General features: G+C 41.4%; 1 protein-coding gene across 1 annotated transcript in view; it reads right to left on the bottom strand.

The window, feature by feature from the left end:
• The window catches only part of MTTP (microsomal triglyceride transfer protein), a 46,655-nt gene that overhangs the window by 2,932 nt on the left and 29,269 nt on the right, over positions 1-14,454 (bottom strand). The window contains exons 10-16 of the mRNA XM_054989816.1: positions 13,307-13,414; positions 12,125-12,337; positions 10,289-10,500; positions 7,421-7,518; positions 7,201-7,322; positions 5,442-5,669; positions 351-475 (exon numbers count right to left, since the gene is read on the bottom strand). Coding sequence (XP_054845791.1) covers positions 351-475; positions 5,442-5,669; positions 7,201-7,322; positions 7,421-7,518; positions 10,289-10,500; positions 12,125-12,337; positions 13,307-13,414 — 1,106 coding nt within the window. The remainder of the gene's footprint in view (positions 1-350; positions 476-5,441; positions 5,670-7,200; positions 7,323-7,420; positions 7,519-10,288; positions 10,501-12,124; positions 12,338-13,306; positions 13,415-14,454) is intronic.

Below are 14,454 nucleotides of genomic sequence, written 5' to 3'. Positions count from 1 at the left end.
ATATTATATTTTATTTAGTCAATGCTTTAACTGCACTATTACAAGGGAAGAGTTTTGGGCATCAAATGGGCTAAGCATCCACCAATGAAAGAAAAAAGAAAGAAAGGATGTCCTCTATTCCCAATACATTTCCACATCTCTAAACCAGGTATGATTTCCATGCTTAATTACTGGCTGCATCATTTCATATAATCATAGGGTTGGAAGGGGCTCCAGGGTCATCTAGTCCAACCCCCTGCACAATGCAGGAAATTCACAGCTACTTCTTCCCCACACGCCCCCAGTGAACCCCTGCTCCATGCTCAGAAGATGGCATTCCCCTGGGTTGTGTATACAATGAGTTAACTCACCGGGTTTTAACAGTGGTTTTGGATTCTCTGTACCAAAGACTAAATTCCAGGGCACCTGAAATGTCAATAGACAAGCCTCCCTGGAACTCGGTACTACATGTCAGCCCAGATTGCAGCTGGATAGTCTAAAAACATAAAAGGGCACATTGTCAAACGTTACAAAATAGATGACATTCCTGTTCATTAAGATCTCATTCTGAAACTCATGCTAAAAAGGGAAGTATTATTTCATGTTACAAAGTTTTAAGTGTGAATACTTAAGTGTAAATATTTATTACTGAGTTTGATTCCCCACTCCTCCACTTGAAGCCAGCTGGGTGACTTTGGGTCAGTCACAGTTCCTCCAGCGCTCTCCCAGCCACACCCACCTCATAGGGTGTTTGTGGCTGGGATAATAATAACATACTTTGTAAACCTCTCTGAGTGAATGTTATGTTGTCCTGAAGGGCGGTATAGAAATCAAATGTTTTATTGTTGTTGTTGTTACACTGCTTTTTACCATTCTAATGCAGGTATATCCCATGACTCCCATTTAGCCTGCTGACAAAGGAACTAAAGAGGGTCTTCAGAGGCTAATATCTTCCATGCCCGTCCACGCTTAGTCCCAAACCCTCCTTCCCCTTCATCTACAAGAGCCATACTGCTTACTCCATGTCTACCTCTAAACAGTTGCTCACCTCAGCTCAGATACGTGTGTATATGCACATACAAAACTATGTTTTTATCTACAAGCCGCAGTTTTTAATGGAAGTAATAAGACAGAGGGGCTTCCCTCCCAATAAAATGTTCACAGTCCCATCATGTATGGAATCAGGAGAAAGCAGAATTGTTCCATGCCTGTATCTTCCCATTTGCAGAAGTGTTCCACATCTGCATCTCTACAAGTCAAGCTGAACCTCAATTGGGGGTGGGGTGGGGTGGAATCTATATTCATTATTTGGCTTCATTTTAAAAAGTGGATCAAGAAAGACATGGGAATAGGGCAAAGAGGAGAAGCCTAAGGTTGTGTCTACTGTACAGTTTTTAAACAATTTAATGGTCACTCCCTGTCCCAAGAGAACTGTAATAACTGTAATTCTATTAATGTGGCTAGAGATGTTTAACAGATAATTTTCTGCATCCTCAACACACTACAATCCCCATGATTATTTTGTTAAAGAACTAATGGTTAAATTGAGGTAAAATTGAAAAGGATTTAAGGTGAAGTTAGAAGGGGACAAGTCCATAGAGATAGACGTCAGTTTCAAAAGGGCTGTCTCCTTGCAACAATTTTGAGGGTAGTTGTGAAAGGACTGCATGTTCAATTATTATAATGATTTCTGCTTGGCTAGGATTACCCAGATGAACAATACTAAAAGTACTGCCTTTCTTCTAATAGACTTCATTCACCAAATCTGACTATTTATATCAGGCTGTGCTTTTATCGCATCTAGTACATGATCAATGACTGGCTGTGATAATTTGAGAATGAATGAAACAGAAAAAAATTGCATGGAAGCAGCAGTGAGGAGGCAGAGAACTGTAGCTATGAACAGTAGTAAAGATCCATGAAAAGGGTTTGGGGGGATTCTCATAGCAGCCTTCCTCAAATTGCTGTTGTTGAAGCAAAAAGCAAACTGAAAATATCCTGGTCAGTTCAAATAAGTATGTAGATATCTCCTTGCTTTGCATTGCACATGAAATTGTTACCATGTGAGAAACATAGAGCTGGAAGGTACCTCCAAGGGTCATCTAGCCCAACCTCCTGCACAATACAGGAAATTTACAGCTATAGTCTCCCCCCCACCTCCCACAGTGACCCCTGCTCTATGAACAGTGGAAGGCAAAAACCTCCAGGATCCCCAGCCAACCTGGCTCGGAGGAAAAGTCCTTCCTGATCCCAAAGTGGCGATCTGCATTACCCTGAGCATGTAAGAAAGGGCCACAAGAGCCTAGCACCAGCACGTCCCTTCATGCCCCCTCTCTCCTGATTTTGACAATGCGTTCAAGAAGCAAGGCAGAATACTACATACAGACACACATGTACACACCGCTGTTCCTCCAAAAGGAAAACCAAGAACGTTTCACAAAGGCACAACAATCTCACGTAGCACAGGAAATAGGGGAAGAGTTGTGTAGGGAAGTTGCATCACTACAGCTTGTGCAAATTCCCTTTGCTAGTTTCTTCTGAACACGATAACTCTTCACCTCCAAATTCAGTGACTGAGTACACGATTAAATCCTTCAGATGAACTACATCGCACTCAGTACCATGTAGGATTCTCACACTGGAAGCTGCCTTAAGAGCATCTTTTAGCCATTTGAAAATGCTGCAGAGGAAGTATAAGGAGACCTTTGCAAATCAAACATGCTTTCTAGTCAATCTAGCTTCTTTGTCTGCCTCCAAGCCCAGAAAATACAAATATCCACTTAAGAGTTACTTGAGAAAATGGAATTGCTTTTGAACCTAAGATGACCAAGCGCAAGGCCCTTTACTGATGCTACTTTGGGGGCTTTGGGGGAAAAAATCCATTCCTTTCCTGTATTAGGCCTCTGACAGTAACACAAAAGAGCTACTGTGAGAAGTGCCAAATGATTTCCTGCATAATTCACAAGGAGACATGACTTTATGGACAACCATGAGACGACTGCATTTGCTGAGGTTTCTGCCAACACTGGAGCTGACAGCTGTCAGAATCTTTTACAGCTGGACTGGAAATCCATCCCACAGAGTCAATTTTGGAAGTGATAATAGCTCAGGGTCAAAGCAAGTCACTTCATTTGAATGCTGACAGACAGCCAAGATTTTAAAGTTCACACAGCTTGGAAAGCAGATTAACTTTATATATAGCCACTCTGGGTAGCATAAAATAAGGTTTGTTTGGGTGGTACGATATATTATGCTTAGTTCTTTGATTTAAAAAAGATCTTTATGAAAAATAAACAGAAGGCAGCCATAGGAGCTGAGATTTGGGGAGGGGAGGGGGAGACTACAACAGTGATCTTTCTCTTTGCATTGTTTTTCTACTTCAAGTCACCAGTCCCCAAACTGTTTTTACCTCTAGTAGGGAACAAACTTTGTGGATACCATGGATGGCCAAAAAGACAAATAAGTGGATATTAGATCAAATCAAGCCTGAATTCTCCCGAGAAGCTAAAATGACAAAACTGAGGCTATCATACTTTGGTCACACCATGAGAATACAAGACTGTCTGGAAAAGTCAACAATGCTAAGAAAAGTGAAAGGCAGTAGGAAAAGAGGAAGACCTAAAACAAGAGGCTTGACTCCATAAAGGAAGCCATGTCCTCCAGTTTGCAGCATCTAAGCAAGTCTGTTAATAATAGGACGTTTTAGAGGTCTTTCATTCACATGGTCGCCATAGGTCGGAGGCAACTTGATGGCACGTAACATAGGGAAAAGATAAACTCCATACATTTTCCCCAACAAAGCTACAGATACCTCATGGGTGACAAATTTGGGCAGGAAAACAGCACAAGGAGAACATTAAACAGCCCCTCTTCCACCATGCTAGTCTCCCCCTTTAAAATTCAGCCTGTGCAGTTGCATTCTGTGAAAGAAAATTTTGACAGAACTAAATGTAATGTGTGCAGTCCTTTGAGCAAAACAGGATATACGTATGTCTTTTTAAAATACCAATTTTTATATCATTTAGGTTAATACCAGCATGTTAAATTTGGCCCACAAGCAAATTGGGAGCCAATTAGATGGAATGGAGCGAAGAAGTCCCTATAACCCACTCTGGTCAGTGTTCAGGCCACAGCATATGGTACCAACTCTAGCTTCCGGACAGCCTTTGAAGGCACCTCTTCATATATCACATTGCTTTAATTGAATCTAGATGTTACCAGGGCATGGACCACAGTGGCAAGACCTTCCCAGCCCAGGAATCGTTGCACCTGACTCACTTGCCAAAGATGGTGAAAGTCGCCCTCCAACAGGAGGCCCAGGTCCAGCAGCACCCCCAAGCTATGAAGCTGCTCCTTTAGGCCAATAATGCTGTGTGAGGGACTAATACAGTACAGTGATCAACTCCAGGAGAATATGAAAATTAGCCTGGGACATGGGATGCTGACCATTGCCCATTAGCTGGCTACCTGTCTTACAACTTGCAAAACAGCAGCAGGGTCTTTGTACTTTTCTAGTAGGTAGAACTGAAAACACTCTGTAGTGGTTTTGTATTATAAACAGTGAACAATTTTTAAAAATTCATTTATACTTAGAGGTTCTTCTGCAAGCTGCTGGTTGCTATGGCACAATGGCCCTGTGGCAGTGGGGCAAGGAGAGAGTCAGGCTTCCTCTTTAAAAGCCAGACCTCAGTGCTTTCCAGTTTCAGCTCCAGCTATTTATTTCAAATATTTATAGCTCTTGTTTTTTAACCATTTGGATGTCATGTTGCAGGGCTGGGAAAGACTGGCTTGAGTCTTAGAGAGTCGCTGTTGGTCAAGGTAGATTTAATTCAGTTCAGGCTCGTTACCAGATTTTTTCTAACTAGAAAAGTTCTTTTAAACTCTTCATCCGCCCTGAGCCTGCTGGAAATGTGGGGAGGGCGGAATATAAATTGAAAATAAATAAAAATAAATAAATAATTTATTTTGGAAACCAGTTCACATTTAGAACCGTTACTACAGCGACTAATAAAGCTCAGACAGCTTCCATCTATCCAGATCGCACACGACGTCTCTGAATGCCATCAAAATTATACACATTTCCTTAGGAAAGAGGAGACTTTTCATTATGTGGGTACCTCATATCATTCATATGACTATCTGGTTGGCCAAAGATAAGGCTACCAGAATCTACACACTGGCACAGTTCTTACAGCAAGAAGCCAAGGATTCTGCAAAAGTATTTTTGAAGCTTAGTGTATGTCAGGCAGTCGGGGAGATCAGTCCTGGAAACACCATGCATGTAGGCTCTACAGAACTTAAAAGCCTGATCATGTTTCCACCCCCATAGTTCTGAATACAAAATAGACCAGTGCTATTCTTACCTTACCTATGATAACATGCTGCCTTGTATAAGTTAAGCAGGGGTGGGAAAAGGAAATGTGACATGGAGATAACGGAAACATTCAGTATATCAAGCATACCTGTGAGTGATCCATCAGAAGAATGAGTCCTTTCACCACATGTACAGGGTCATCAGAGACAGAGAACATTTTAGACATTAAATCTCCATATCCATGGAAAAAGGTAACAGGCCTAAGTTGAACATCAAACAGGATTGCGGACATGCCAGCAAAGGACTCCAGATCTTCTTCACCTTCATCTGCAGATGCAGCTATAATGGATTCCAGACCCTGAGCCTCAATCACTACCTAAAAGAAGACAGTGGTACACAGTTTGCAAGTGTTTTTGTTAAAGAACAACAGATACACACACAGAGGCTGCAATCTTGGGAGTACCCCTGGGAGTAAACCTCAACGTATAAAATGGGACAGTTACAAATAGACCTGCTTAGAATTGTGGTCTCATATACATCTAACTTGCAAACTTCATTTTGTAAGACAAAACAGCATCGAATCAAAATAATACATAGTTTTCTTCAGTACTTGGTTTTTTATCATTATATTTTACCTTGCAAAGTGGAAATCACCAAAATTACTAGGAGCTATACAGTAGATAAGTAAAATGAAAGCCCACTCTCAGGTTTGCAATCTAAAACATCAAAATAATAAAAGAGTAAGGGAGAGAAGTGGACGTGGGCGAACCTTGAGTTAACTGAGAACCAGAGAAGAATCAAGTGTATGCCAGTAACTCTCAGTTGGCCTGAAACAGGATGTGATCAGCCACATAAAAGTGGGCTGATTGAATATGTAGTCCTTTCCATTCTTGCTTTCCTCTCTTATTTGGCTATCCACATTTAGGAAAATTTCTGATTGTACCACCTAGCCATTGCATCTTTTAAAGTATATTTCTTCTAATTTAAAGAGAGTTTCCAAATGTGGCCATAACATCTTCAAATGCATTTGTAACATAGATCCTAGGCTTTCAGCAATGTGTAGAATGCTTTCTAGCCTTGGTTGTTTCTTCTTATCTAAATCAGGAGTCCAACACCTTTTAAAAAATATACAACATAACCAAATGTACCTATTCAGTTATCTTATGTAAAAAGTCAGTCGAAGAGCACAAACGTTAATAGCAAACCTTAACACTGATACAATTAATATTTCAGTTAATCTAAAAAGGAATCCCAGATTTCAGCTGAAAAGATCAGACACAAAGAAGCTGCAGATTCACATCAATATACAATTCCATTAAAACTAAAAAATGGAAGGGGGTGCTTTGAGCCTAAAGACAAGATAAAATTTGATCAATTCAGCCAAATTATAACGGCATCCAATAACAGCTGGGGTTTATTATGGCATGTATGCACAACAGTTCTGCAGAAGAGACATATCTGTACCTAACATCTTGGAGCAATTGCTGTTCCTCCCTGCCACATCTTTTGAATGGTCCGGAATGAAATAAACACCTTTCACTCAAATCACCCTTGAATTCCCAAAGATTCAGGCCTGACTAATATCCTAAAATGTTGATCTGAATCAGAAGTAAAAGAGATTTATAAATATTTGTACAGGATTGTAGATATTTTAAAACAGTAAATTCTTTAGATTTGTATTGCATCCTTCCTGCAATCCTTCCTTGTAAAGTAGGACAGACAGACAGGAAATGAATGACCACCGGATACCTGTATGCTTCAGATCTGAACAGGGACTTCAGCCAGGTCTCAGAGGTCCAGTGCAACCCCCTGTCCTCTATACTAAATACACAGGTATGTCGAATTCATACCTGTTGAGTTAGGTCCCAGATCTCATTTTAGTAGTACATGTGATGAATAATACTTACCTGACTGGCATGAAGTTGAGCACGTTTATTGAAAATAAAGAGATTCATGTTACTTCTCCTCAAGATGCCAGAACCAGAGTAGAGAATGTCAAGACTATATGTGGATGCTACATCTGCGTCACCTTGATTAAGCAAAGGCAGATATTGTTATGATTCTGGCAGCACTGAGAATTTTTTTAAAAAGTCAATGAATCGACTACATAGTTTATTCGTCACATACGCAGTAGGTACCCGGAGAAGGCTGAGGAAGAACCCATCTTCGAGAATCGGTCATAGTTATGAATGAACATGTCCTTCAGAACTCTGCGGATCATTTTGCTGAAACACAGAAAAGTGGTACTATCCTTAGTAATCAGCAAATTATTATCTATTAGTAATATTAACAAGTGCCAACATGCAGAGAAAGGGAGGGTTTCCCTTTCCCCAGGCCGATTCAACAGCTTTAATAAAAGCCCGGGGAAACCTTAGATGTTTCAGTGTTGTATAGGCCTAAAGATTTTTAAAGCTCCCTCCAGAAAAAGGTTTCAGCGAAGTTCTGATCTTTGCATAAAAATCACTGAAGGAAACTATTGAAGGGATCTTGTAAAATAAATAAATACAATAAAACTAGTTGACAAAATTTATGCCTTGTCATTCTGTTCTCATAAGGGTCGTGAAGGCGGCTAATAAATTAAAACATACATAATAAAATCATATCTTAAAAGCCATTAAAAACAACAAAAATAATTAAAACAATGAAAATCACAGCTAAAATATCTATATCATAACATAAAACCCCCATTAAAACACTGGGCAAGAAAGTGGGAACGCCAAACAAAACAGTCTTCACCCACTGGCAGAAGATGGCAACATAAGGGGACAGATGAATCTCCTGGGGGACAGACTTTTACAACCGTGACCTAGAAGGCCCTCCTTTGGGTTGCTATCCACTTAATTGTGTAAGATGGGGGCACTTAAAGAAGGGCCTCTGAAGATAACTGCAGTGCTTGGGTAGGTTCATAAGGGAGTAAGCGGTCATTCAAGAATGATGGTCCTAAGCCATATAGAGTTTTAAAGGTAAGCATCAGCCAGCACTGGAGTGATACAGTTCCTCTCACCCACTCCAGTCAACATCCTGGCTACAGCATTCTGCACTAATTGAGGTTTCCATGCATTTCTCAAGGGCAGCCCTAAATAGAGTGCATTGCAGTAATCTAATTTAAATGTAACCAGGGCATGCACTACAATGGCCCCATCTTTTCTGCCCAGGAAAAGCTGCAGCTGGCAAACCAGTCAAAGCTGGTAAAAGACACTCCTGGCCACAGCTGCCACCTGCTTATCCAGAAGTAGGCCTGGGTCCAAGGATACCACCAGACTACAGACCTGTTCATTCAAGGGAGTGCAACCCCCACCCAGAACGAGTGACTCCTTAAATCCTGGGTCAGACCTTCTGTTTGCCAGTAGCATTTCCTTCATGTCAGGATTAAATTTCTGTTTATTAGCCCGTATCCCCTCCAAAATGACCTCCAGGCATTGATACAGGGTTTCTACAGTCTCTGGAATCAGCTGGAAGGGCCAGCTAGAGCTGAATCTCATCTGTATCTCAGAGCCAAGCTACAAGTGACGCCTGACACAGGTTGGACACTTGTCAGCTTCCCTCAAGTTTTGATGGGAAATGTAGGCATCCTGGTCTTGCAGCTGTAATGGAGAGCCAAGCTGTAAAACCAGGACGCCTACATTTCCCATCAAAACTTGAGGGAAGCTGACAAGTGTCCAACCTGTGTAAGGCATCACTTGTAGCTTGGCTCTCATCAGTGACAATGCAGCCCAAATCTCTGGATGGCCTCAACCAGTAGTTTCATGTAGATGTTAAAGAGTATAGGAAACAAGATGGAATCTTCTGGGATCCCATAGGCCAAAGGTGAAGTTGCTGAGCAACAGTGTAGGAGGCTGTCCACTGGCCTTGGATAGGGCAATGCAGTATAAGGAGGAGGCAGTCAGTCCTCGTGAGTATTTGCAATGGCTCTGGCAGTATCAAGCAAGGTGGACAAGGAGACTGAAGCTGGTTGCTGGCGAGAGTCTCAGACCTATGCTCCAACTTGGTCTTAGGTTTCTTTGGAGGTGGCTCTAACAAGCTCATTGGAATCGATGTTGCCCTGTGTATGGAATGAGTGGGCAGATCCAACAATGGAGCTGAGAGTGCTGATACTACAGAAGGTGTATGGGTCCTTTTCTCAGGATCTGAGTGGCTCTTAGAGGAAAGAGTTTCTGGCGCCAATAAAGCCTTCTCCCATATAGCTCTGCCTTTAACTGGGAGGCCCTCTTGCTGTGTGCCTTAGGTATAAACTGCTTACAAGCAGGACAAGGACCCACATTATGAGCTTCTCTGAGACAGAAGAGAGACAGGCTGTGGTCCTCCTCCTGTGGTCTGGGCTATTTTGGTGCCATATTCAACACACTTTTTAAACACAGCCATCCCAAGAGGAAGGGAAAATCTCAGATACCATCTCTGAGTAAAATCTGACAAAGAACTGAAAGAAGTCTGTGAACTGAGGAAAGTGAAGCACATAGAACAATCCTTTTTTCCATTGTGGTGAAGGAAGGATCAAGAGAGAGTGCTCTCTTCCTTGGTCACATGCCAACTTTGGCAGGAAGGGGCGGGCTTGTGCCAAGAGGCAGGGGAGCACATTGGGAAGCTTTGGAACTTTCATCTCTGCAGCTGGCCTGCACATGCGCAATCCCAATGTTGGACTGTACAGAAGCCATGAAGATGAACAAAAATAAAACAATTTAAAAATAAAGTATAAGCCAGCATACTTAATAAATAGTACTCACATCAAGTCCTTTACCTCCCTCCTGCAACCCAACCAACAATAGTATAGCAGATGCAAAAGCTCTCCTAAAAAGTTCTGAACTGCACCCCTTATAGAATGGTCATAAATATGTAGAACTGTCCCCCCCACCCCCAATGCAGGCAATGGAGAATATGGTGAGAGTGCTTCCAAACCAGCCCTGCTATTTAATAGATACCACATTTGACTTCCTTCTCATTTCAACATTATCTATACGCATACATAGATATACAAATAACAAATGAAACCTGATATACCTGGCAGGCTTTTCAAAATGCAGAAGGTCCTGGACTAGTGAAAGCATGTATTTATTCATTTCTGGCGGCAGTTCTCCAATGGAGAGGAGGAGATTTTTTACTTCCATGTAGGAAGGATTGCTGCTAAAGATGATGGACGCTGCTGTAGTGCGTACCGTCTTTTCGTGTATTTTCTGATTCTGGTGATAAATTCTGTTCATTATTTTCTTCACCTAGTTCAAATACAACGTGGCCAGTAAGAGGACGTATGCATAGCTGATAGCAGAGTGGAGGCAAGGAAAGGATTTGCAACCAGTGATTGAGAACAAGCAGGCCACTGACTTCTCACGCTAGGTTTATGCTCAAATACAATCTAATAATCCACTGTATTGCGCTGGGACCAGGACTGCTTGATCACCTGCTAATTTGCAATCAGTACAGCTGAACATTTAACAAACAGTATGCCAGTGTTCACGCTAAAAAGATGGTTGTAGATGTGTAATCTCATACTGCTTTCCTGCACATTCCCCTGTGGCTGCCACCTGCCTCCTTAACTGCATGTTTGTCACATTTTTAAAAAAAAATTACAGTGGCTTACAGTTTTGAGGTGCCTTTGTAATTCCTCTTGTCACTGCCCGACTCAGCATTTATTAATGTTAAAGACAGGCAGGCAAACTGTCTAGATACGGATGCATTTGTGCATAGACATTCTTGCCTTGCCTCATGGGAACTGTAGTATCCCCCTAGCCCTTCCCAAATCATCGTTATGAAAAAATTGTTCCACTAACAAAAGAGATGTCACAAGGCTGCATGGCTTGAATTCTTAGCTCTTCATATCTGCATGACCCAGGGTTTTTAAACAGAAAAGACAGTACGCAATTTAGATTGGGGATATTTCACACATGTGCATTTTCTCACTGTCTCACAGTGATAATGTATAATCCCCTAGGCAACTACATGACTTTCATCCTACTTCATAACTAAGAGCTGCTACGATTATCTGCCTTCCTGCACTTACAACCCTGTAGTATAGTATATAAAACGATCTATACAGGAAAGCTAGTAGTGGCAGGCTGCTACTGCAACAGGTGCAAAGCTGCTCAGTATGCCATTCTGTTCAAACTTTGAGCAAAACACTGAGGTGATCTAATGAGGTTCTCAACTTATGTATAAATAATTCAATCACAAGTGTCAGTCATGTTCATTTGAAAGTTCTTAGCACCCCTGTCACAAGCAAGAGAGCTTCTACAATTCTACTGTAGCTTGGAGATTACTGATTGCCAGAAAGACCTTCTGGCTAACTAGTGGCTTTTTCTATGAAAGAAACTGGTACAAAATCATACGGATAGCTGTCTAGCCTGGAAGTGTAGGAGTAAGAATGATTCTGCACTCATGTTGCATTGTTTAATAGATGTCTTATTGCTGTTTGATTGCATTATATATAGGTTGCAATCTCAGCAAGGTTTCTCCATGAGACAGGTTAACCATGAATAAAGAAAGGAAAAGAAAAAAAAATAACTAGATCAAAGCATAGTACATTTTGATGTCTGAACTCAGACAATCTAACAAACTAGGAAAAGAAAAACATGTGTCATCTCTTCTGCATTGTTTAAATCCACACATCTTACTGGTGGTGAAAGAGGGTCCAAGAGAAGAGGTGAGGCCCTAATGTTACCTTGCCCCAAATGCCTGTCATTGAGTCTTTCTGGAAACACTTCAGGTGCTTTTAGAATTGCTATTAAGACACCTCTGGCTTTGGGAACAGAATAAATAATGGAGGGGGGAAATCTCACTTTCCTTTTGAAAGATTCTCTGGCACTCTCTTTTCCTTAAGGCGACTTTTTTTTTCCTTTTTACCTCGCTGGTGAGGAAAGCAGGGTCGTATCTCTGAAGGGTAGAGACGGCAACATTGCTGATCGGTCCTTCTCCTGACTCAGCATATTTCAAAAGCAGTGGGATAGCTTCAGGCAGAAGGGCATTCTTTAATGCTAGTAGGTAAATCTTCACATCCTCCTCCTTTTCAGTCCTGCTCAAGCCTCCCAAAATCAGTTTCTTGGCTTCCATAACAGCCTGGAAAGAAAATGTTGGCACTTTCTAGGAATGTTTCACATGGAAAAGTGCTCTGTGGATAAACTTGAGCCCTTCGGCCATTACAGTTTTGGCAATCCAATTGCACATAGGAGAGTATGCATTGTGTGATACTTTTGATACACTGGGACATCATTTTGTGTGGACAGGACAACAAGAATATTTTCCAGCTTTGGTATACACAATCAGAAACCTAGATATTTGTGTCTGTGTGTTCTGAAACTGGAAAACACATGTGATGTCCTATTCACACAAAATGGTGACTGCGCATATCCAGAACTATTGCAGATAGCATGTATATTCATTATACAAGGTGAGAATCACCAAAATCATAATGACTAGACAAGCTGGGATTGAAGAAATACAGGAATATTAAGCATCTATAAATAAATACAATGCTTTCCTCATTGGGTCTGATAAATCTAGTGATACGCTCTAATGCTGTACTCAGCTATTATTATGGATGTGAAAGTGATTGGAGATCAAGACCCCACCCATGAGATAAGAACAAAGGATCAAGTGGATGCATTAAGAAAAAAATAGGCACTTGACAGATGGTGCCAGCAGTGTGCTAAGGTGCTGCGATACAGAAATGGCACATTCCTTTCCCCGCAGGTCACACAATTTACACTAGATGGACAAAGAAGCGAAGAGCAAGCAGTGAAGAGGTCAGGAGTTGACCCTAGAAGGAAGGTGATGAGAGGGAAGGAGTAAGGCAAGGAGATTATTTAGGTAATGGGTCTTCAGGAGGGACTTGCAGGAAGAAAGGGAAGTGGCTTCTAGTACTGAAAAGGGGAAGTTTTCCCAGGGATAAAGAGTAGCATGGAAGGAGACAACAAGACAACAGTGGGCAAAAAGGATGAAGAAGAAAACTTCACAGATGTCCAAGTCCACAGGAATCTCCTCCTGCCTTCCACATCCAGGATTCTACTAGTAGGAAATAATACATACAGGCAGCTTGCAGCTTCCTCTGTCACACAGCTTTCTGATGAGAGCCCCAACGATGATAAGATTGGTTTCTCTGATTTCGTTGTTGCCGATGGGGCTGCGATGTATATTCTGTTATATAAAGGGGGGAAAGCTATTGTTAATCTCTGAAGTGAGGTTTCAGGGTGAATTTGTAACAAGGTATGTGGTCCCCCCCTGGCCAAAAAATCTGGTGTAGTTCACTAGGAATGTGCATTTGGATATTTCCAGTATGAAACAGGGCCTGAAATTTCCTGTTTAGTTTCAGATCAGAAATACCCTTTCTGATGTAAACAGGGAATTTTGGGCACTGTTTTGGATTGGAAATATCCAAACGCTCACCCCTAAAACACACCAAATACTGCGAAAAGTGAAAAGATAGTTGCTCCATTTCCAGATTTGTTTATGGAAAAGTGAATTCCTTATGAAAGTGGAACTACTTCGCAGCAAAAGGAATTGCACATTAGTTAGAATGGGGAGACCAGATTCAAAGGCCCACTCAGTTGTGAAACTCACTGAATTCCTTTGGACCCGTCAGAATAACCTTTCTCATAAAGTTCTTGTAAGGACAGCATGGAAGAGGAAAGAACCACTCTAAGCTCCTTGGAGAAAGAGCAAGCTAGAAACTGACAAAATGTTCTAAATGTCCAAACATACAGTCCATAGAGTGAATTTGCTCCCCTAGAAGAGTGCCATCTGATTTGCTGGATAAGATGGACTGCGTAACGTGACAGAATGGAACTCATCCTATATCCTAACTCACTGATTCATAAAGTAGGCTGAGATATATCCACAGTATTATATTATTTTTTACCAAAAATGAGGCCTAAAGCAAACTTCACTGAGTTCAATGGGACTTATTTCCATATAAGCACATAGAATTGCAGCCTTTACTGTCTTGTTTTTGTGAGTTCACATTTAGGTTTTTGAAAGGTTAGGCACTGCCTCTCCTGAGCACAGCTGTCACTCTTAGAGCTCTGAAGTGAGCAGAGCTCTGAAATGATCAAGCAAGATCACTGCAAAGCAAGCGAATGCACAGAAGCAGGGAAAACACAGAACCATGTCATGTAGATGCTCCTCAAAACAGTGCTACTATAAGGAAGACAACGTGGAGCAAAACATCCATGTAGAAA

This window comes from Eublepharis macularius, chromosome 10, assembly GCF_028583425.1.
Source record: "Eublepharis macularius isolate TG4126 chromosome 10, MPM_Emac_v1.0, whole genome shotgun sequence".
NCBI lineage: Eukaryota > Metazoa > Chordata > Lepidosauria > Squamata > Eublepharidae > Eublepharis > Eublepharis macularius.
Note: the sequence above shows the minus strand (reverse complement) of the source record. Positions and strands in the feature narration are given on the sequence as shown.